The sequence below is a fragment of the Panthera onca genome, chromosome B1 (genome assembly GCF_046562875.1).
Source record: "Panthera onca isolate mPanOnc1 chromosome B1, mPanOnc1 haplotype 2, whole genome shotgun sequence".
Taxonomy (NCBI): domain Eukaryota; kingdom Metazoa; phylum Chordata; class Mammalia; order Carnivora; family Felidae; genus Panthera; species Panthera onca.
In genome coordinates, this window is record NC_138342.1 from 91,853,270 (window position 1) to 91,877,981 (window position 24,712).

The window sequence follows — 24,712 nt, forward strand, 5'->3', positions numbered from 1 at the left end:
GAGAAGAGGACAATGACAAGCCATGAATATGCCTCACAAGCCTCTGTCTTTGCCCTCCAGCTTTGCCAAATGAAAGAAAAAGGGGGAGATGTGGGAGATGCAGGAGAGAACTATCAAAGGAAAAGACTTCAAAAGGAAAAGGCTTGAGAAGGTGCAAGGCCTTAGGACATGTTTACACAGCTGAAAGCAGCTGCACGGGAAGGAACAAGGACCGCCTAGAGCTATTAACACTGTCCAGGGCCAGATCCTCCTTCACACCTGACCCTTCCTAGTATCCTAAAAAACAATCATCCTGAAATTCAACCTTGAAAAGCAAAACCATTAAGTTGATTACTATACTTGCTTAGATGGCTTTATGCATGTAGCCTTTAGCAATTATCCTAATAAAAAGAGGCTTCATTCTGGAGTGGGGCCTCATTCCGACTTGAGTATGAGGACCTTCACTTAACTGCATTTTGTTTGTGGACTCATCTTTTGCGACTCTGGCCATACTCCCTGCAACAGATCAACCTCATTTATGACCATAGGTGAAAAATTCTAAATGAAATATTAGCAAACTGATATAAACAAAATCTTAGCTAAGATTCAGCAGTCTTACTTGACAACTATTTTATGCACACACACACAGATCTGTAGGCTCAAGTAAATAAGTAATTAGGTTAATGTCATAATTTCAGGGTAAAAGAGGCACAAGTCTAAATTTAAAGAAGCAAAAACATTGTAGTCTTAACTTTGAATTGAAAATATCAGTACAAACCATGATTTTTTCTTTCTAAAAATATATACCTCCTATCTGTGTCCACTGATAAGGCCTAGAAGTCATGATAATCCAGAAGTAATGACCACCCCCATAGTGCCCAGATTGTGTTTTTTACATACTATTTCCCACTAAAAGAAGCAAGGGTTCCTTGGAGAAAGGACTGGGGTAGGAAATGTATAAGATAAGTCAGATAGAGACATCTTGTGTCAGAAAGCAAGAAAGGTATTAGAGGCTAGTGAGTGGTATTAAAAGACACAGGACCCAACATGAAGGGGCTCTCACAAGTCAAAGATGAAGCAATTTAAGCATTAAAAAACCAATAATAGGGGCACCTGGGTGGCTCAGTCGGTTAAGCGGCCGACTTCGGCTCAGGTCGTGATCTCACGGTCCGTGAGTTCAAGCCCCGCGTCGGGCTCTGTGCTGACAGCTCGGAGCCTGGAGCCTGTTTCCGATTCTATGTCTCCCTCTCTCTGACCCTCCCCCGTTCATGCTCTGTCTCTGTCTCAAAAATAAATAAAGGTTAAAAAAAAAAAAAAACCCAATAATAACAAAGGATTGAAATAAATATAAATATTAAACAATAATGAGGGAAAGTTCTTTATTTCAGCTAATAATTACAGAGGAATGAATGATAAAATTAGCATGTCACCATTTTGTAACCTCTTATAAACCAATAAATCTAGGTGATGATCATCAACAGTTGCTAAAACCATCAGGTGAAAAGCTAAAAGGGAGCTTTCTAATAGACAATTCAGGCTGATACACTGATCCCACTGATCAATCTTAATATTGTCAAGAGAGGCAACCCAATGTCAAGTGCCTCCTCATGTGGTGTTCTAGGAAGTATTCTTGCAAAAAAAAAAAAAAAAAAAAAATTGAACCTTGAACAATTCTCCAGATCTCACTACCATGAACTACCCATTTGTAGGAAATACAGAGAATAGAGAAACATGGTTTATACCACCAAGAGGTTAGAAAATACTACAAGATAAAAGACTCAGTTTCTTCAACAAATAAAAGCCATGAAAAAAATAGGGAGAAGAAACTGATCAAGAACAAGAGACTTAAGAGACATTTCAATCAAATATAATGCATAGGCAAAGTTTGGATCTTCACTTGCTCAAAGGAATTGTTAAAAGACATTTTGAAATAATTTGGGAAAATTCTACATGGACTGTTATTAGCTATATTAAGGAATTATTACTTTTGTTAGGTGTGAAAATGGTACTGTGCTCAGGTTTAAAAAGTCCTCTAAATGGGTGATGGGTATTAAGAACGGCTCTTGTGATAAGCGCTAGGTGTTATATGTAAGTGATGAATCACTAAATTCTACTCCTGAAACAAATATTACACTATATGCTAACTAGCTAGAATTTAAATAAGAATTTGAAAAAAATAAAAATAAAAAGTACTTTGTTATCTGGGATTTACCACAAAATACTCTAGCCAAAAGAAATATATATATTTTGTATATATTTGTAGTTATAAAATAATAAAATAACATAAATTATTTTAGAATTATAAATTAATAATATTTGTTTTTAACAAATGTTTTATAAATAGCTATAAGTTTATAATTTCTATATATAATTTATAATAATAAAGGAATACATGAAACAAGATTTGCAAAAGTCTGGTTAATTGTTGAAACTGGATTATGGGTACATAGAGATTCATTATACTGTTCTCTGAACTTTTGTTTATGTTTGAAATTTGAATAATAAAAGTTTTAAAAAAGAAAGCCATGAGTTCATATTAAGGTTTCCAATTTAAAGTCAACTTTGGCTAAGTCCTTTTAATATTTTGTTCCAAAATTATAGCTGAGAACTTCCCTATTCCGGGGAAAGATTCAGACATCTAAGTCCAGGAGGCACAGAGAACACCCTTCAAAATCAATAAAAACAGGTCAACACCATAACATATCCTAGTGAAACTGGCAAAATACAAAGATAAAGAGAGAATTCTGAAAGCAGTTAGGGATAAACGGGCCTTAACCTACAAGGGTAGACACATAAGGGTAGTAGCAGACCTGTCTACTGAAACTTGGCAGGCCAGAAAGGAGTGGCAGGAAATTTTCAATGTGATGAATAGGAAAATATGCAGCCAAGAATCCTTTATCCAGCAAGCCTGCCATTCAGAATAGAAGGAGAGATAAAGGTTTTCCCAAACAAACAAAAACTGAAGGAATTCATCACCACTAAACCAGCCCTGCAGGAGATCCTAAGGGGGACTTTGTGAGTGGGAAGCACCAAAGGCTAGAAAGGACCAGAGACATCACCACAAGCATGAAACTTACAGATAACACAATGACATTAAATCCATATCTTTCAATGATCACTCTGAATGTAAATGGACTAAATGCTCCAATCAAAAGACATAGGGTATCATATTGGATAAAAAAACCAAGATCCATCTATATGCTGCCCACAAGAGACCCATTTTAGACCTGAGGACACCTGCATATTGAAAGCAAAGGGATGGAGAACCATCTATCATGCTACTGGATGTCAAAAGAAAGCTGGAGAAGTCATACTTATATCAGACAAACTAGGTTTGAAACCAAAGACTGTAACAAGAGATGAAGAAAGGGTCATAATTAACAGGTCAATCCATTAAGAAGAGCTAACAGTTGTAAATGTTTATGTCCCCAATGTGAGGGAACCTAAATATATAAATCGATTAATCACAAACATGAGTAAACTTATTGATAATAATACTGTACTTGTAGGTGACTTTAATACTCAGCTTACAACAATGAAAAGATCATCTAGGCAGAAAATCAATAAGGAAACAATGGCTTTGAATGATACACTGGACCAGACGGAGCTAGAAGATATATTCAGAACTTTTTATCCAAAAGCAGCAGAATACACGTTCTTCTCGAGTGCACCTGGAACATTCTCCAAAATAGATCACATACTGGGTCACAAAACAGCCCTCAACAAATATAAAGGGATTGAGATCATACCATGCATATTTTCAGATCACGATGCTATGAAAACTTGAGATCAACCACAAGAAAAAATTTGGAAAGCCTCCAAATACATGGAGGTTAAATAACATACTACTAAAGAATGAATGGGTCAACCAGGAAATTAAAGAAGAAATTTAAAAATATATGGAAGCAAATGGAAATGAAAACACAACAGTCCAAACCCTTTGGGATACAGCAAATGCAGTCCTATGAAGAAAATACATTGCACTCCAGGCCTATCTCAAGAAGCAAGAAAGATCCCAAATACAGTACCTAACCTCATACCTAAAGGAACCAAAAACACTGCAGCAAAGAAAGCTCAAAACCAGCAGAAGAAGAAAAATAATAAAATTAAAGCAGAAATAAACAATACAGAATCTCAAGAAACAGCAGAACAGATCAATGAATCTAAGAGCTGGATTTTTGAAAGGATAAACAAAATTGATAAACCCCTAGCTAGGCTTTTCAAAAAGAAGAGAGAACCCAAATAGATACAATCACAAATGAAAGAGGAGAGATCAAAACAAACACCACAGAAATACAAACAATTAATAGAGAATACTATGAAAAATTATATGCCAACAAACCAGACAACCTGGAAGAAATGGACAAATTCCTAGACACCCACCCACTACCAAAACTCAAACGGGAAGAAATAGAAAATTGAACAGACCCATAACCAGCGAAGAAATGGAATCGGTTATCAAAAATCTCCCAACAAATGAGTCCTGGGTCAGATGGCTTCCTAGGGAAATTCTTCCAGACATTTAAAGCAAACTTAATACTGATTCTTCTCAAACTGTTCCAAAAATAGAAAGAGAAGGAAAGCTTCTGGACTCATTCTACGAAGCCAGCATTACCTTGATTTCCAGACCAGACAAAGACCCACTAAAAAGGAAAATTACAGGCTAATATCCCTGATGAACATGGATGAAAAAATTCTCAACAAGATACTAGCAAACCAAATTCAATAGTATATTAAAAGAATTATTCACCATGATCAAGTGGGATTCATTCCTGGGCTGCAGGGCTGTTTCAATATTCACAAATCAATTAATGTGATACATAACATTAATAGAAGAAAGGATAAGAACCATATGATCCTGTCAATAGAAACAGAAAAAGCATGTGACAACATACAGCATCCTTTCTTAATAAAAACCCTCAAGAAAGTCGGGGTAGAAGAAACATACTTATCATCATAAAAGCCATATATAAAAGGCCCACAGCTAATATCCTCAATGGGGAAATACTGAGAGCTTTCTTACAGGACAGGGATGTCCACTCTCACCACTGTTGTTTAACATAGTGTTAGAAGTCCTAGCGTCAGCAATCAGACAACAAAATGAAATAAAAGGCATCCAAATTGGCAAAGAAGTCAAACTTTCACTTTTTGCAGATGACATGATACTCTTCATGGAAAACCCAAAAGACTCCACCAAAACATTGCTAGAACTGATACATGAATTCAGCAAAGTTGTAGGATATAAAATCAATGTACAGAAATTGGTTGCATTTCTATACATCAATAATGAAGCAACAGAAAGAGTTATCAAGGAATCGATCCCATTTACAATTGCACCAAGAACCATAACATATGTGGGAATAAACCTAAGCAAAGAGATAAAAGATCTGTATGCTGAAAACTATAGACAACTTAGTGAAGAAACTGAAGAAGACACAAAGAAATGGAAAAACATTCCATGCTCATGGATTAGAAGAACAAATATTGTTAAAATGTCAATACACCCCAAAGCAATGTACACACTCAATGCAATCCCATTTGAATAGCACCAGAATTCTTCAAAGAGTTAGAACAAACAATCCTAAAATTTGTATGGAACCACAAAAGATCCCAAATAGCCAACGTAATGTTGAAAAAGAAAACCAAAGCTGGAGGCATCACAATCCCGGACTTTAGCCTGTGCTACAAAGATGATATGGTATTGGCACAAAAACAGACTTATAGACCAATGGAATAGAATAGAGAACCCAGAAAGGGAGCCACAAATGTATGGCCAACTAATCTTCAACAAAGCAGGAAAGAATATCCAATGGAAAAAAGACATCTTTAGCAAATGGTGCTGGGAGAACCAGACACCAACACACAGAAGAATAAAACTGGACCACTTTCTTACACCTTACACAAAAACAAACTCAAAATGCATGAAAGACCTAAATATGAGACAGGAAACCATCAAAATCCTAGAGGAGAAAACAGGCAACAACCTCTTTGACCTTGGCCGCAGAAACTTCTTACATGATATGTCTCCGAAGGTAAGGGAAATAAAACCAAAAATGAACTATTGGGACCGCATCAAGATAAAAATCTTACAACAAAGGAAACAATCAGTAAAACTAAAAGGCAACTAACAGAATGGGACAAGATATCTGCAAATGACATATCAGATAAAGGGTTAGTATCCAAAATCTATAAAAAACTGACCAAGGTCAACACCCAAAAAACAAATAATCCAGTGAAGAAATGGGCAGAAGACATGAATAGACACTTCCAAAGAAGACATACAGATGGCTAAAAGACATATGAAAAGATGCTCAACATTGCTCATCATCAGGGAAGTACAAATCAAAACCACATTGAGATACCACCTCATACTGGTCAGAGTAGCTAAAATTAACAACTCAGGAAACAACAGATGTTGGTGAAGATGTGGAGAAAGGGGAACCCTGTTGCACTGTTGGTGGGAATGCAAACTGGTGCAGTCACCCTGGAAAACAGTGTGGAGGTTCCTCAAAAAATTAAAAATAGAATTACCCTATGACCCAGCAATAGCACTACTAGGAATTTATCCAAAGGATACAGGAGTGCTGATTTGTAGGGGCACATGTACCCCAATGTTTACAGCAGTGCTATCAACAATAGCTAAATTATGGAAAGAGTCCAAATGTCCATCAACTGATGAATGGGTAAAGAAGATGTGGTTTATATATACAATGGAATACTACTTGGCAATGAAAAAGAATGAAATCTTGCCATATGTAACAATGTGGATGGAACTGGAGGGTATTATGCCAAGTGAAATAAGTTAGTGAGAAAAAGACAGCTACCATATGTTTTCACTAATATGTGTAATTTGAGAAACTTAACAGAAGTCCATAGGGGAAGAGAAGGGAAGGGAAGGAAAAATAAGTTACAAACAGAGAGGGAGGCAAACCATAAAAGACTCTTAAATATAGAGAACAAACTGAGGGATTGTGGGGGGTGCTGTGCAGGGAAAATGGAAGATGGGCATTGAGGAGGGCACTTATTGGGATGAGCACTGGGTGTTATATGTTAGTGATGAATCATGGGAATCTATTCCCAAAGCCAAGACTACACTGTATATACTGTATGTTAGCTAACTTGACAATGAATGATTTAAAAAATAAATAAAAAATAAAAATAAAGAGAAAAATTAAAAAAAATTATTTTTCAATGTAAGGTTTTCAGCCCTTTCTCTTCTGTTGTTCAGAATATCTCCTTACCAAGTATTTTAATTAGATTTCCTAACTTTTCAGTAGTACAAATGGATGTATGCTCTCTTAGATCTTGGATCTTGTAATTACGCTTACTTATACCCTTTTTCTTTTTTTCCTCCATTACTTTTATAATCTCTTTGCCCATCATTCTGTAGTCATTTGTTGACAAGCACAATTTTAATGAATGGGAAAAGATACAAATTATAGAGTTCAGTTCAGCAAATACTTACCAGGCATCAGTTTTTGTTTGTTGTTGTTGTTGTTTTTAATAGGCAACGTGCTAAATGCTGAGGATACCAAAACAAAGAAGACATAGTGTCCACTCTTCAGGAACTCAGAATCTAGTATAGATTTCTCAGTTGGGGTTCTGTAGATGCCAGTAGGGGTTCTGAGAAGTTACTAGAAGTTCCAGAGAAGAAAGGGGAAACTTTTTAATTTTTTTGAATTCTCCATGCAATGCCAGTACTTGCAGTAATGAATAGTGATTAAGCAGCCCTGTTAGTAATTTTGCTGAAGATTGTTCACCTATATGACAGTCTCTGCATGACTATGTCCATTTGGTTCAGTTCACTCTGTTTTTGATCTGAGATATGGGATGCCGTTGATAGTCCTGAGTGCTGAATTGTATTGAGAGAGGAATGATAGGTTGATGGCAGCAGCTTCTCCCTCTTGAGCCATATCTCCTTATCTTCCCCCAGCCTTCCCTTACACATAGCTAAAGAAAGCTAAAAGGAAACACACTTTCCTGATATGATAAAAAATCAAGGAGTAAATTCTAAGGAAAGACTTTGTGGGCTGCCTGGATGGTTTAGTCAGTTGAGTGTCCGACTTCAGCTGAGGTCATGATCTCACGGTTCATGGGTTTGAACCCCGCGTCAGGCTCTGTGCTGACAGCTCAGAGCCTGGAGCCTGCTTTGGGTTCTGTGTCTCCCTCTCTCTCTGCCCCTCCCCTGCTCACACTATGTCTCTCAGTCTCAAAAAAAAGTAAACATTAACAAAAAATTTGTTTTAAATCTAAGGAAACACTTTGTAAGTGCTATAAATCAGATGCCTCCCTGTTGCTTTGTAATTTTGTGAATATTGTAAAACAAGGAGCTTGTAGATTAAAAGTGAGTTATAAAGATTTCATTTCCTTTTGTGATATCTTTGTTTAGTTGGCTTGTTTTACACTTTATTAGCACCTGTTTTATAAACATGACATAAGTCCCATGTGGTGATTTTAAAGATGAAGTGGGAGATAGAAGAGAATTCTAGGTCTAGGTAATTCTGATAACATGAGTACTGAAGAATCATAATTTATAAATATAGCAATGGCTCCAGCAAAATTGAAAAGACACTTAACCACAAATCACAGTAAAGGAGCAAATAATTTAAAATGGCCTTGGGAATCCCAGAGTAAAACATTAAAAAAAAAAAAAAAAGTAAAAAAAACAAAAAACAAACAAACAAAAAAACGAAAAAAAGTCACCTTCAGTAAAAAGGTCCAGAAAGCAAGTTAAGTAGCAGAACTTCTGACTAAAAACGGAAAAAGGTCCACAGTTGATAAGAACCTTGCAATTCTAGAGTAAATTGCTGGGATAAGACATGAGAATTTGATGAATTGATGTAATTGGTGACATGTCACATAATGTTGAAGAGATTTTTTGGTATAAAAAACCAAAAAGCAACTTCCAGAATGATGGATTAACAGATTTCAACATATGATATCACTTGTAAGATACATAAATTGTGGTGAAATTCAAGAGAATGTTTCTGCTATAAAATGCTACCCTAAACAAGTAAAGGCCCAGATACCTTTACAGTTTTGTCTTCATATTGAAAACAAAAGGTACTTCTTGAAGGAAGTGCACTGGCATCTGCACTGAAGGTGTCCCACTGATTTGAACATTGCACCCTAAGAGGGTTCATTCTTACAAAAACAGAAAACCTGGTGTATTCATAATACACTGCTTTCTTCCCAGAGGAGTGCGGGTATCAGAAAGTTTTCAAGCTGAAATGAAAAAACATTTGGGATGATGTAACAGAAATGGCTAAACTTATCAAGGTCTAGTTCACTAAAGAATGTTTAAGAAACTGAAAACCTGGAAAAAGACAACATAAATCTCCTGCCACAACGCATAAAATCTTATGGCTTAGGAGATCATTTGTTCGGGGGAAGCCAGCAGCCATGTCAGGAGAATACTTAAAGCACTCTGTAAAAGGCCCATGCGGTGGTAAGGAACTGAGTCCTCCTGGCAATAGAAGGCATTAGCTTGCGAGGTGTATGAGTGAGCCACCTTAGAAATTCATTCTCCATCACTAGTTGTGCCTCCAGGTGACAGCAGCCTCCGCCAACATCTTGACTGCAACCGTAAGAGACTGAGCCAGAACCAGCAAGCTGAGCTGCTCTTGAATTTCTGACCTACAGAGATTGTGCAAGACAATGTTTATTGTTTTAAGTGTTGAGGTAATTTGTTACAAAGTAAGAGAAACACATTTTGGTTCTTAATGTTTGGTTCTCAAAGAGATGTTTGAGCTGAAAAGTGAACTGCAGTAATACTTTGAAGAAAACAATAGGTTAGGTTTTGCCAAATGCTTTGAAGATCAAGAATGGCTTCTTCAATTTCTTTCATAAGCTTTCTACAGTTTTCAGTGTACAGATTTTTCACCTCTTTGGTTAGATTTATTGCTAGGTATTTTAAGGTATTTGGTTCAATTGTAAATGGGATCAATTCCTTAATTTCTCTTTCTGTTGCTTCATTGTTGGTGTATAGGAATGCAACCGATTTCTGTCATTGATTTTATATCCTGCAACTTTGCTGAATTCATGAATCAGTTCTAGCAGTTTTTTTGGTGGAATCTTTTGGGTTTTCCACATAGAGTATCATGTCACCTGCAAAGAGTGAAAGTTTGACCTCCCCCTAGCTGATTTGGATGCCTTTTATTTCTTTGTGTTTTCTGACTGGTGAGGCTAAGACTGCCAATACTATGTTGAATAACAGTGGTGAGAGTGGACATCCATGTCTTGTTGCTAACCTTAGGGGGAAAGATTTCAGTTTTTCCCCATTGAGGATGATATTAGTTTTGGGTCTTTCATATATGGCTCTTATGATCTCGAGGTATGATCCTTCTATCCCTACTTTCTTGAGAGTTTTTATCAATAAAGGATGCTGTATTTTGTCAAATGCTTTCTCTGCATCTATTGAGAGGATCATGTGGTTCTTGTCCTTTCTTTGAAAAAGACACAAAAAAATGGAAACATATTCCATGCTCTTGGATAGGAAGAACAAATATTGTTAAAATGTCAATACTACCCAAGGCAATCTACACATTCAATGCAATACCTATCAAAATAACACCAGCATTCTTCGCAGAGCTAGAACAAATAATCCTAAAATTTGTATGGAACCAGAAAATTTGTATGCAACCCAAATAGCCAAAGCAATCTTGAAAAAGAAAACCAAAGCAGGAGGCATCACAATCCCAGACTTCAAGCTGTATTACAAAGCTGTAATCATCAAGACAGCATGGTACTGGCACACACACACACTCAGATCAATGGAAGAGAATAGAGAACCCAGAAATGGACCCACAAACGTATGGCCAACTAATCTTTGACAAAGCAGGAAAGAATATCCAGTGGAATAAAAACAGTCTCTTCAGCAAGTGGTGCTGGGAAAACTGGACAGTGACATGCAGAAGAAGGAACCTGGACCACTTTCTTACACCATACACAAAAATAAACTCAAAATGGATGACCTAAACGTAAAACCTAAATGTAACATCAAAATCCTCAAGGAGAAAGCACGCAAAAACCTCTTTGATCTTGGCCGCAGCAACTTCTTACTCAACACGTCTCCAGAGGCAAGGGAAACAGAAGCAAAAATGAACTACTGGGACCTCATCAAAATAAAAAGCTCCTGCACAGCAAAGGAAACAATCAGTAAAACTAAAAGGCAACTGACAGAATGGGAGAAGATATTTGCAAATGACATATCAGATAAAGGGTTAGTATCCAAAATCTATAAAGAACTTATCAAACTCAACGCCCAAAAAACAAATAATCCAGTGAAGAAATGGGCAAAAGACATGAATAGACACTTCTCCAAAGAAGACATCCAAATGGCCAACCAACACATGAAAAAATGCTCCACATGGCTCATCATCAGGGAAATACAAATCAAAACCACAATGAGATACCATCTCACACCTGTCCGAAAGGCTAATATTAACACTCAGGCAACAACAGATGTTGGCGAGGATGTGGAGAAAGAGGATCTCTTTTCACTGCTGGTGGGAATGCAAACTGGTGCAGCCACTCTGGAAAACAGTACGGAGGTTCCTCCTTTAATTTTTCCTTAAAAAATTAAAAATAGAATTACCCTATGATCCACCAATTGCACTACTAGGTATTTATCCAAGGGATACAGGTATGGTGTTTCGAAGGGACACATGGATCCCAATGTTTATAGCAGTAGTATCAACAATAGCCAAAGTATGGAAAGAGCCGAAATGTCCATTGGTAGATGAATGGATAAAGAAGATGTGGTATATATATATATATATATATATATATATATATATATATATATACACATACATACACACACACACACACACACACACACACACACACACACACACACACAATGGAGTATTACTCAGCAATCAAAAAGAATGAAATCTTGCCATTTGTAACTACGTGGATGGAACTGGAGGGTATTACGCAAAGTGAAATTAGTCAGAGAAAGAACAATATCATATGACTTCACTCATATGAGGGCTTTAATATACAAAACAGATGAACACAAGAGAAGGGAAGCAAAAAATAATATAAAAACAGGGAGGGGGACAGAACATAAGAGACTTAAATTTGAAGAACAAACAGAGGCTTCCTGGAGGGGTTGTAGGAGGGGGCATGGGCTAAATGGGTAAGGGGCATGAAGGAATCTACTCCTGAAACCATTGTGGCACCACATGCTAACTAACTTGGATGTAAATTAAAAAAAAAAAAAAAAAAAAAGAATGGTTGCAGAAACTAGCCTACTAATTTTTTTCATTGCATGAACTAGTTAAATTAATTGAATATATTCAAGAGCCTGAAGAAAATATCTTGATTTTAAGTGACAAGATTTTTGGGGCGGCTGGGTGGCGCAGTCGGTTAAGCGTCCGACTTCAGCCAGGTCACGATCTCGCGGTCCGTGAGTTTGAGCCCCGCGTCGGGCTCTGAGCTGATGGCTCGGAGCCTGGAGCCTGTTTCCGATTCTGTGTCTCCCTCTCTCTCTGCCCCTCCCCCGTTCATGCTCTGTCTCTCTCTGTCCCAAAAATAAATAAAAAACGTTGAAAAAAAAAAAATTAAGTGACAAGATTTTTGGTTTTAAATGGAAATTGAATCTTTGAAAAAAATCACATGACAAAAAGAAATCTTGAAATTTCCACTGCTGCTTGCACTTAGGAAGTTTTTTTTAATGTTTATTTTTGAGAAAGAGAGAGAGCCCAAGCACAGGGAAGCACAGAAAGGGGGACAAAGGATCTGGAGAGGGCTCTGTGCTGCCAGCAGAGAGCCCAATGAGGGCTTGAATTCGTGAACCCTGAGATCGTGACCTGAGCTGAAGTGGGACGTTGGACGCTTAACTGACAGAGCCACCAGGTGCCCCTAGAAATTGAATCTTTGGAAAAATCACATGGCAAAAAGAAATCTTGAAGTTTCGACTGCTGTTTGCACTTAGGAAATAACAACTCTCAAGTTGAGACCAAACCACCTTAAGGAACTATAGAACAAAACTAAACAGTATTTTCCCTCCACTTCAACACAAGTTTATGACTGAATGAGGGCTCCTTTCTCTGAACCTTCTTCTGAGGCTGAGCACCTGATTTTGAAAGGGGAAGAATTTTGTGAATTAATGATTATAAACATAAGATGAAATTCACTGATTTGCCTTTCTGTAAGTTCTGAATTTCTGTAAAAGAAAAGCATCCTACCATTCATAGGAAAGTAATAAATATTTTACTGTATTTTTCTACTTCTTACTTGTGTGAGCAAGCTTTATCTTATCTAATGAGCATTAAGAACAAAGACAAAGGTCATCCTATTTTATTTAAAAAAAATTTTTTTTAATGTTTATTTATTTTTGAGACAGAGAGAGACAGAGCACGAGCAGAGGAGGGGCAGAGAGAGAGGGAGACACAGAATCTGAAACAGGCTCCAGGCTCTGAGCTGTCAGCACAGAGCCCAACGCAGAGCTCAAACTCACGAACTGTGAGATCATGACCTGAGCCGAAGTCAGACGCTTAACCGACTGAGCCACCCAGGCGCCCCAGGTCATCCTATTTCAGTTGAAAATGAAATCCCTGTATTCTGGTTTTAAGACCAACTCAGAATTCATGGTATATACAGGAAAAGTCAAGAAAAGATTTCATACTAAATAGGTAAATTTCATTATTTTTTCATTTCAAAAATAACAGTTTTACCCAAAAAGGGGCCTATATAAAGAGTTTAACAGTCACTAAAATCAGTTTGCAACCTTTACTAAATTAAAGGAAAAATGGAAGTCTCCTCAATTTGTATCAGAATTGATATCCTTTGCAACGAAAAGAAAATTACACAGAATAGGTTGGACAAAGTAAACAGATTCAGAGAAAAACATCCTTCTCTACTCAAAATAACAGATTTGCACGCACAACAATGCAGACCACTGAACTATACACTTAAAAATGAATAATATGGTAAAGTTTGTTATATGTATTTTTCCAGAGTTTAAAAAAAGAGTATTGACAATTAATATTGGATCATTATGTCTACAACTTGCCGATCATGTGAGAGATATGCATATATATACATACACATACATACATACCCACACATACACACACACACACACACACACACACTTTATAACATTTTTATACAGGGGTTTCTGAGACATGAAAATTATTTTAAGAGTTCTCCAGGGTAAAAAAGATAGAAAATATCTGGTCTGCTGGATGGGAAAAGAAACTTTTCTAAGCAGGAAGTATTTGACAACAACCAAAGAGAAGCAAGGCAACGACGCTGGTCCGATTAAGCAGAGGGATGGTGTGCAACACAGGAGGGGAATAAAACTGATCAGTAGAGGACCTAGTCAATGGGGAGATTTTACTGTAGACTTGTTGCTCAAGGAAATGGGGAGCTATCTGGGGGTCTTGCGGATGGCTATGGCACGAGTAAACTCTTTTAGTAAGGTGAGTATATCATTACATGCAGTACAGATGGAAAAGTTAAACACGAAAGCGCTTATTTTGAGGCCAAAGAGATGCTCAGGATGTGAGGGGATATTGTAGTTCCCTGTTGTTATTGCTGGACTTTCGAATTCTTGTAGATTATATCGAGGTAGAAACACTGAATGCAAATGTTAAACGAAGCAAAGCAAAATAGAGCAGGGCATTTATGAAAAACTCTCCTCTGTATGATGTACACAATTTAAAGTACATTTACCAAATCGGAATAAAAAATACATTTATCAAATTCCCTTTATATGTAGGACTGTTAGGGGCTTTTTCAAGAAGCTTATACATTACTGTAGAAAACATATTATAATTCCTACCTAGTATTTCCATAGTGAAGTTTGCAAAGTTCTTTCCGAATCAAAATAGCGCTCTGAAGTAGGTACCAATCTCCACCCTTTCAAAGAGGCAGGCAGTCGACTGTGTCCAATACCAAAGTAAGGTCTCCAAAGATTCGGGTGTAAAAGACACCAACCAAATTTAACAAAAAGGAGGTCACTAGCTTTCTTTGTTAATTTCACCAGAAGCTGAAATTAGATATCAAGGCTTAAAGAAAGAGGGGCCTGTAGTATTGATGGCGTACAGCCTGTCGGTGCTCAAAACATACTTGACAAAAAACAAAAAACGTACTTGACAAATCGAATAAACTATTTGGTGCAAAAGATAGAAATAACGGTTTGGCTTTTTATCACATAAAAATGTTTTTAAAGAACAAACAACATTTTAAAAGGAAAGTACACATACGCATCTTTTCTTCCTTTAACTAGTGAAACCACAGCACAAAAGGACGGACTAGTCAGCACAAAAGGATGGACCAGTCGAGCTCACAATCGTGCATATTTCAAAGGGTCCAGAAAAAAAAAAAAAAAAAAAAAAGAGCTCAAAAAAACACAGGAAGCCCTCGCACTGGGTTTCGACGCGACCAGATCCACCTCGGGCCAGAGCGCGGCTGAAAACTCCTCACAACTGTGGGGTGACGAACGAGGAGGCCATTTTGCAGCCTGAGAAGCAAGGGCTCACGGCGAGTCCACAGCCACCTCTAACCGCCGGATCCCCGGGAGAGGGAGCGGATCACCAACGCCAACCGTCTCCCAGGGCAACACCGAGGCGGCACTTCCGGCAAGGTCTGGATTCAAAGGACGCCACCATTATACGTCATTTCCTCTGCTCCTCAGTAGGAAAGTGGACCTGACTGCCGTGAGCTAGTGGTTGAGGTTAGATAGTATTGCGGCTCCTTCAGCGCTGAAAGCTGTTTTGGAAAGGTGACAGCGGCGCGGGTTCCGCCGGTGACGGGCGTTTTTGTAAACCCGTTCGAGTTTCTTGTTTCCCCGCTACGTCCCCACGTTGTGCTGGTACGGTGGCCGAGGAGGCTGGTGTACGACGGAAGTAGTGGACGGGTGGGTGTGCGCGGCCGGGCCAGAGGTGCACGTGGCGTGGGTGAGTTGAGGTAGGGAGCGGGAGGAGCGGAGAATGGCTGGACGCGGAACCCAGGTGCGGGAGGGAGGGATGAGTGAAGGGATTGCGGCGTGAACACCTTGCTGCTCGCTGGGGGCAGAGGTGCTAAGCGTGGGCGACGAGGCTGGTGAGTGGTCGGTCCGCGCGCGTAAGGCTATGGGGGGGTAACATTCCTCACCCTTCGGGTTGTCACTGGCGGCTTGGCGGTGGGTGAGGTGGCAAGGTTGCTATTCTTATTATTGTCCGCCTCTATGGTCTGACCATGGCTCAGAGGGGCTAGAGGGGTTACTTGGTGTACCCTGAGGCCACAGTGACCAAAAGGTACGCACTTTTTCTCACCAGGTATAGTAAGCATGTCTTTTCGAGGCGGAGGTCGTGGAGGCTTTAATCGAGGTGGGGGCTTCAATCGCGGCGGCAGCAACAACCACTTCCGAGGTGGAGGCGGTAATTTCAGAGGTGGTGGTGGCGGCAGAGGAGGATTTGGACGAGGAGGTGGCCGCGGAGGCTTTAACAAAGGCCAAGACCAAGGACCTCCGGAACACGTAGTTTGTATGTCGGTTTCAAAGCTTACCCTACTTGGGGGAGGAAGTTGTGGGTTTAATTTTGGGAATGACGTGCTGAAAGATAGCTCTAGCAGCTCTCATACGGAAGTTACTGCTTGTTTGGGGAGTGGGGTGTGGAAGTGCTGTAAAGTGAGTTATAATAGTGCTGTAGAATGTTAAGGGGGGATCAAGAGCAAAAGAGCACTTATAATGTATCATGGAGGTGGAACTTGAGCTTGAGCTGAAAGGAAGTTATTAAATAGGTAATATTAAATAGGTAATATTGTGTGCTTACTCCTATTTTCCCCATTTTACAGATAAGAAAACTGTGATTAAGAGTTAAGTTTGTCTGCTAGAGTCGTGGTAATAAGTGATCAGTAAGTGATACGTTTGAGAGACAAAGCCAAGTTTTCTGACTCCAAAGCCCGTGCTCTCAATTACTATTCATAAATAAGAGGAGTGAGAAAAAAATTGCTCGGAAGGGAGACTACAGAGGGGGTGGTGAGCAAGATAAAGGACCTAATAAGAGTAATTTTGGAGTAATTATCAATGAGGTGGGATGGAAGTTATGGAAAGTGAGAAAGAGATTTGACAGTAGAAGCCTACATCAAAGAGGAGAAAGGATGAAGAGTGTCTAATATAAAGATGAGGTTGGATCAGTGTACAAAATGGTTTGTAGAGGGTAATGGCTAGAGTCACAGGTCCTAGCACACAAGCTATTGCAACAGTCCATGCATGATGAACTGTGACCATGGTGGAAGTGAGAAAAAAAAAAAAAAAAAAGGAACAGTTTGATGGGAGAGATTTCAATGGAAACATTCAGTAGAACTTGGCTAGCACTGGGAATAAAAGATTCCAGGTTTTAAGCTTGGGTGATAGGGATGAAGAGTTGGTTTTGCAGGATGTGATGAGTGTTTTAGTTTGGGGTGACAGTCAGTTAGAAATAAAGGTAGTTCTTTTGAGATTCCACACTTCCTTGAAAAAGAGTGAAGCATCATTGGTGAAGAGGTGGTAGGGAGAAGTTATAAAAGGGGAGGGAAAAAAAAGAACAAAGACTAATTTACAGTTAGGGACTGGGGAGAAGAAAACAGATAGCAGAATGTAAGTATAGTGCTTAGTAATGATAGTTATTATAATAAAACACCTGTTTGGGGTTATTTGGTCTTACTGTACTAAGTACTTGATGTTTATCATTGTACTTATTCCTCACAGTACGATATATTAGATGTTGGTACTGTTATTAGCCCCTTACTAAAGATGAGGACACTGACGCAGAGATGTGAGAGCCTTATCCCAGGCCACAAAGCTAATATGTTGTGCAGTTTGGGCTTTTTTCTTTTTTTTTTTTCCTTGCCTCAGAGGAGAACAGATAAAGTGAAATCCCAGGTACCCAAAAGAAAGCTTCCAGATAATGTTGGGTCAATATTATTTGAGACTGTTTTATATTTTAACATTTTTTTGTCCTATTTCAGTATTAGGAGAGTTCCTGCATCCCTGTGAAGATGACATAGTTTGTAAATGTACTACAGACGAAAATAAGGTGCCTTATTTCAATGCTCCAGTTTATTTAGAGAACAAAGAACAAATTGGTAAAGTGGATGAAATATTTGGACAACTTAGAGATTTTGTATCCTTTTTAATTAGAAGGCCCAATGATCTTTTTGAAGGGTTACCATTTGCTTTTTCTGGAGCTAAGTATTGGTTTAATTAAACTTCTTCATTAAATTGGACAGAGTATTGCTAAGATTGGACCGTAAAGGAGAATCAAGAGAAGAGAATATATCTCCATATATTACAAAGGCTCTATAAGAGTGACTTCCTTTTTGGAAGGTTTTAGAAATGATTGTCATTTGGATAAGTGCTACAGGATTAAGGTACTTTGCCTTGATTATGATGATGCCACTGGAATAGTGTGTAATTAGAAGTTTTAGAAACAAAAACTTCATTTCCTTTTAGAAACTCATTTCTTTGCCTACATATTGCCATATATTCTAAACTTGTTATTAAAATTACATATGAATTCAGAAGGTTACCTTCTTTGATCTTAATTGTTCCTTAATATAACTAATAGTATTTTTCTGTTAAATTGTCAGAAAATATGAAGGCATCTTCCTTTAAAAAACTGCAGAAGGTGAGTCAAGCTTATAACTAGGATCGTTGGTTTTATAAGTGAATGACCTTCCTTAGGACAGTGCTACGTAGAGCCCTTGAGACTCCCCCAGTATATCGTAAATTGAGGTGTTCTGTATTTTAGACATTGAACTTACTGATCTTTAGAAGTAATTTATTTAAGGGGCACCTGGGCGGTTCAGTGAGTTAAATGTCTGACTCTTGATTTCGGCTCAGGTCACGGTCTCAGGTGCGTGAGTTCTGAGCCCTGCATCGGGTTCTGTGCTGATGCCGCAGATCCTACTTGGAGTTCTCTCTTTACTTCTCTCTGTGTCCCTGCTCCTGCTCTCTCGCACGTGTGCTCTCTCAAAATAAATAAACTTAAAAAAATGTAATTAATACAGGCTTTCAGAAATTATTCTTATATTAGCAAATTCTATAACTGCTGGCGTACGTTTGTTAGTTTATGTAAAACTCTTTTATTGGACATCTTATAGGACCAGACATTCTAAGTTAAAACATTAAATTATGAAACATTAGAAGTCAGATATTAAATGATTTCACAAATAATTTCAATAACATTATGATACATGCTGTGAAGGAGAAATACATATTACTATGCAAATGCTAGCATTGGGACCAAATTTAGTATGTTGGCTTTCTGAGGAAGTGAGCTAAAAGCTGAGACCTGCAAGTTGACTAGGGGTGATTCCCAAACCTAGTTGCACATTAGAGTATGTGGGGGAGCTTTTAAGGTCACGTATTTCTTGGTTCCACTTAAAAATTTGAGCTAGTAAGTCTTAGTTAGGGACCAGGATTCAACTGTAAAAAGGAAAGCTCCTGGACAGTTTTGATGTAGTTAAGATAATTTTGATGTAGTTTGGAACCACTGCTAGTCAAAGAGGAGGAGAAAGCACATTACAAGTAGAGAAAACAGTAAGTGCAAGTCTCTAAGACAGTAAGCCAATTTAAGGATCTGAAAAAGGCAGAAGTATAGCTTGGGCATAGAACATTTATGAGCGACTAGATTACGGTAAGCAGTGGCTGGATTACTTAATGCCTTCAGGTTATGGGAAAGAGTTTAGACATTAGGTTTAGTTTTGTTTTTAAATATTAGGATGAATATGATTAAGTTTATACTTAAAAAGACCACTGACAAAATAAAAGAGTACCCTGGAAAGCGGCTAGTACTGTATGTGAAGGGGCCAAGTCGGAGACTGCTGCATTAGTCCCAGAAGAGGTAACATTTTGGATTAGGGTAGTAGTGACAGTAGAAATGGAGAAGAGTGAATGGATTTATGAGAGATAGAGGAAGTAGCCATCCATAGATCTTGGTAATTGATCAGTTGAAGTTAAAAAATGTCACCACCCTGGAACACCTGGGGGTCTCAGTCATTTGAGCATCCAACTCTTGATGTTGGCTCAGGTCATGATCCCAGAGTTGTGGGATCAAGCCCCGCATTGGGGTCTGTGCTGAGAATGGAGCCTGCTTTGGATTCTTTCCCTCTCTGCCCCACCCTAGTGCGCATGTAAATAATTAAAAAAAAAATATCCCCACCTTTCAGATGTGTGATTTCAACATCTCTGTGGACAGTGTCACCACAGTACCAAAATAGGAAACACTGGAGAAAAAGGGAATAGGGGGAAGATGATAAATTCGGTTTTAGACATAATGAGTTTGAAGCACTTGTGAGATATTCACACAGGAGCTCGAAGGAAGAGTCTGGACTAGAGACGGAATTGGAAAGTTGTCATTGTAGACAGTATATGATACAGTCTGGGAAGAAAGAATGAGAAAAAGAGCTTTGGGGTACCTTCTAAATTTATATGTCTCTTGGAGACCGAGAAGTCACACTAGTAAACACGGAGGACGCAAATCAGGAGAATTTCATAAAAGAGGTTATCAACCAAAGTCAGGAGAACAGTGTTTCCAATGGGAAGTGCTCAACTGTGGCAAAACGTTGCTTCCAAGTGTTCTTTAGATTTAGCAACAGGGAGGTCAAAAGGTTATGGCACCAGTGGAGTGGGCCCAGAACCCTGATACGAATAGGAGATGAGATGGGGACAGTGTTCTGTTGCTAGCATAGGGCTGCTACTGGCTGTAGAAACCTGACAAGTATCCCCGGGGAAATGAACTGATTCAGGTGGGCCTGACAGCCCAGCTTCTCATTTGGTGACCTGAAAAAAAGAATTTGCTTGTGATAGCCATTTAAATTTGATCCCCATGCCTGCCTTTTCTCACAGTATTATTTGAAGATTTAGTACTTAGTATTTTTTATCATCAGATGCTAAATTGGTACATTCTACCTCTCCCCATTTCTAGATCCACTGTTATGGTTTGGGCCCTCCTTATCCAGCCTATGTTATTATAATAATCTCTAGACTAGTGCCACCCAATTGAATTTTCTGTAGTGATGAAAACTCGTGCCTAGTACAACAGCCACTAACCATTTGTAGCTATCATACACCTGAAATGTGGCTAATGTAACTCAGGAACTGAATTTTTAGTTGTTAATTAATTTAAATAGCCACATGTGGCTAGTGGCTGCCATATCGGGCAGTGCAGAGCTAGGTACTATTTTTAATGAATGGGCTCTGAAGGAAAGAAGAATGATAAGGTGGTCTAAAGAGGGATTCAGACATCTTGTTATAAGTAATACATTTATCATTTTGAAATTCCTTATGCATGTTTTATGTAAAATTGAGATACACCCCATTATGTTTCATTACTGTGCAAAATAACCTCTTTAATTCCAAATAATGGATGGGTTTAGTTTATGCATATTCTCTATTACTTTGTATGTTCAGCAAGTAGTTACTGATTTGATCCTTTATTAAAGTCTTAAAATAGCAAGTGTGCCTGGGCTTTATTTTGAATTTTAATGTTAAGGTTTTAAAAGGTTTCATTTTTCTTAGGGCAAGTCTGTAGAGTGAAAATGTAGTTAATTTTTGGAAGACATCTGTTTCTAAAGAGAAATGAGATTGAATTGGTCTAGGTTTTTATTTCTATACATGTAATGCTTATTGTGTGCAAAGTTGAAGTGCTTTTATACATTACTCTTTTGATCTTCACCAAGACTGTGGGGTAGGCACTTGATTCTCTTCATTTGACAGGTCAGAAAACTAAGGCACAAAGAAGTTAAGTCTTTGCCCACGGCTACACAGTAGTTAATAGAGTTGAGATTTCAACCCAGGTTGTTTTGAGTTGTGTGTAGTTCTTAATGACTGTACTGTACTCCTTTCCAAATCATCACATTAATCGTTTCTGTTACACTTCCAGTTTTATATAGACCCATATAAACTGCTACCACTGCAGAGGTTTTTACCTCGGCCTCCCGGTGAGAAGGGACCTCCAAGAGGTGGTGGCAGGGGAGGTCGAGGAGGAGGAAGAGGCGGAGGTGGCAGAGGTGGCAGAGGTGGTAAGTTACTTGTGAGGGAAATTTCTAATGAGATTTCACAGCTGCAGCCAGTTCACATAGTACACTTTAATTTTGTATATAGGGAAACCTCCCTTATGTTTATTTTTTTAGAAAAACTAGTTTCGAATCTTGGCAGGTTGCCATAGGAATAATGCTTAGTTTCAATGACTTACTTTTCAAAAACCTAATAAAGTATAATTTTGAGAGATTTTATCTCTGTGGGGTTATTCGCGTTTTGTTGAACATTTTATAAAGTATAAGATTATCTTGACTGAATTTTAGTTTTTTAATTAATATCACTGGGTGTTGAATTTATGCTGAGAGCTTGTCGTATTCTTTTCACACGGATGTATGTTCCTGTAATATTCAGCAGAGCCTTGTAGGCTAGGTGATAGCCTTATTTTGGATGAGGAAATGAGAGGCTAACAAAATTTAATTTGCCCTAATTGAGCCGTTGGCAGTCCCAGAAATAAAACCCCTATCTTCTGATGTTATGTCAAAGATTTAACCAATAAATTCATTGCTTGGATTTCAGCATTTTGATATAGGTATGTCCCAAAACTTTTGTAACATTCATCATTATGAGGGTTAGATGATGAACAGGGCTGGGGATAAGGTGGGGTGCAGCACTGAGTAGGACTAGATCTGGGAGTAGTGGTGTGGTGGGTGGGTGACAGGATGATGGCAAAGTAGGCTTTAGGAAGGGGAGTTGCAAATTAGTTGGACATCTTCTGTTACTGAATCAGAAAGTAGAGAGAATTCTGTTTTCACCTTTGCCTTTCTTAATTTAATTATTTCACTCTAAACGTCCTTTTTTTTCGGTCCAGATAGCTAGGAGGTTATCTCTTTAAGAAATCTGAAAATACGTCTTTCTTAAATATTTTTGAGAATCTAATAAGCTCCCCTTTATTCCCATTCTATATTCAATCTCATATGTGACATTGAAAAAACTGGCTCGTCTGTCTTAAAACTTCTATATTTTTATACCATTATTTTAGAAATGTTGGTTTTTCCTCTTCTTACGATTCATCATTCCTTACAGAGTTAGCAACCAAAAGAAGTAAAAATGGAGACTCAAACAGGAGGCCAAATATGTGTTGGATACTTCAAAAGTTTAAATTTTCTATTCAACATGTGAGCATCAGTGCTGCTCCATATGCAGCTGAATTAACTTTAAATATTGTATTTATTATAGTATCCCCAGAGTGAAACCATTCCTGTCTGCTACCTTTTGTTCTTAGGATAAAAAGCCTTCATTCAATCAAAAAAGTAATTAATGTGAGCAAAAGTTGAGGTATTCCTACATTTAACAGCAGGGCTAAATAGGACTTTAAAGAAACCAGCTTTTGTAATTCATTAAAACAGAATACTTGCTTAGAAAGTTGTAATCTAGGGTGTTAGGCTGATGGGAGTAGGATAGGGTACAGTAATTTAAAATTTCCTCTGTTTTTAGGTGGTTTCAGAGGAGGAAGAGGAGGTGGAGGTTTCAGAGGAGGAAGAGGAGGTGGAGGTTTCAGAGGTGAGTGTGAAGAAAAGTCTTTGAATCTCTGAATTTCTGAAATTGATATTATCTCCCCTTTAAAGTTTCTGTTCAGTTTTATTTGTTTCCCCAGTATATAGAACACTATGGTGTTCTTGGCTGTAGCCTATTATATAGCTTTATTTTATGTCACTTTCTTGCTTTTCCCTTTGAAGGGTAAATAAAATGTAATATGAATGATAATTAAATTTGGTAAATTGGTTGGCTAAACAGTATAAGAACTAATGCTGAATTGAAACTTGACATTTGGAATATAGCCCTATTAAAATTCATTTTTCTGTAGACTTAATACTTTCATTTTCTGTTAACCAGGAAGAGGACATTAAGTGTAACATTAACAGAGAAACTTCCTGCATGATCTACTTCTATGGATCAGAAACTTGTTTCCTGAGCAAGTTTTGAAGAACTGGTCCTCTTACGACAGTGGAACTGAAATGTCAACGCCATGCAAAAATGAGTGCAGCAGAATAAGCAGTTTTGCTCTAAAAGAGTATGAGCAAGTATTTTCATGTTTTGTACAAGCTTGGAACTCTGGGTGCTTAATAAATGGACAGTTTTCATTTGAAGCATACTTGGAATTTTTAAAATAAAGTGTTTTATTTCTTTAAGTTATATAGACCTGTGTTTATTAAACCAGAGCTAATTTTGAAGTTAAAAGGAACAAGTAAGCTTAGACCCAGTGGATTTCAGATAGAAAAATGATTTGTTTACATATATAACTGATCTTTAAAAATTTTTTTTAACATTTATTTATTTTTGAGAGGCAGAGAGAAACCGAGCACAAGTGGGGGAGGGGCAGAGAGAGAAGGAGACCCAGAATCCGAAGCAGGCTCCAGGCTCTGAGCTGTCAGCACAGAGCCCGATGTGGGGCCCGAACTCACAAACCATGAGATCATGACCTGAGCTGAAGTTGGACACTTAACTGACTGAGCCACTCAGGTGCCCTGTATATAGCTAATCTTTAAAACAGTAGGTGAGTAGAACAATACTTTAACATTATTTATAATTAACACCTCTTTTCAAAATCTTTGCCTTTTGTATATGAGAACATAAGCACCCTTTATTGCATTTCACTTTTGTACATAAGTGATACATAAGAGTATTCTAAGCCTCATCCCAGTATAGCTTCTCTGCATCAGTCATGAAGCATGAAAAAGTAGTTTGTACTTACCACACTCAAACTATAAAGCT

General features: G+C 38.1%; 2 protein-coding genes across 6 annotated transcripts in view; one reads left to right on the forward strand and one right to left on the reverse strand.

Moving 5' to 3' along the window:
* CFI (complement factor I) overlaps positions 1 to 15,280 on the reverse strand; it is an 86,881-nt gene extending 71,601 nt beyond the window's left edge. The window contains exon 1 of the mRNA XM_078445819.2: positions 14,777 to 15,280. The gene's annotated coding sequence lies outside the window, so the exon portion shown is untranslated. The remainder of the gene's footprint in view (positions 1 to 14,776) is intronic.
* A 327-nt stretch (positions 15,281 to 15,607) lies between these two features.
* GAR1 (GAR1 ribonucleoprotein) lies at positions 15,608 to 24,129 on the forward strand. 5 transcript variants are annotated; one of them, XM_060654443.2, is made up of 7 exons: positions 15,608 to 15,808; positions 16,254 to 16,460; positions 17,926 to 18,080; positions 18,525 to 18,584; positions 21,843 to 21,981; positions 23,435 to 23,500; positions 23,834 to 24,129. In XM_060654443.2, exons 2-7 carry the CDS (start codon positions 16,265 to 16,267, stop codon positions 23,845 to 23,847), a joined length of 630 nt encoding a protein of 209 aa, XP_060510426.1. In that variant the 5' UTR covers positions 15,608 to 15,808; positions 16,254 to 16,264; the 3' UTR covers positions 23,848 to 24,129. The 5 variants fall into 5 exon arrangements, with proteins under 5 accessions (XP_060510426.1, XP_060510424.1, XP_060510425.1 ...); XM_060654441.3 differs by having other exon boundaries at positions 15,609 to 15,903; XM_060654442.3 differs by having other exon boundaries at positions 15,609 to 15,893.
* Positions 24,130 to 24,712: the final 583 nt, after the last annotated feature.

What these genes read in the sequence shown, in the direction of transcription:
- GAR1 (XM_060654443.2), top strand. Translation starts at nt 16,265, where the DNA reads ATGTCTTTTCGAGGCGGAGGTCGTGGAGGCTTTAATCGAGGTGGGGGC. An exon ending in ACCTCCGGAACACGTAGTTT is followed by an intron (nt 16,461 to 17,925) that starts GTATGTCGGTTT and finishes GTCCTATTTCAG; the next exon opens with TATTAGGAGAGTTCCTGCAT. An exon ending in TTGGACAACTTAGAGATTTT is followed by an intron (nt 18,081 to 18,524) that starts GTATCCTTTTTA and finishes TATAACTAATAG; the next exon opens with TATTTTTCTGTTAAATTGTC.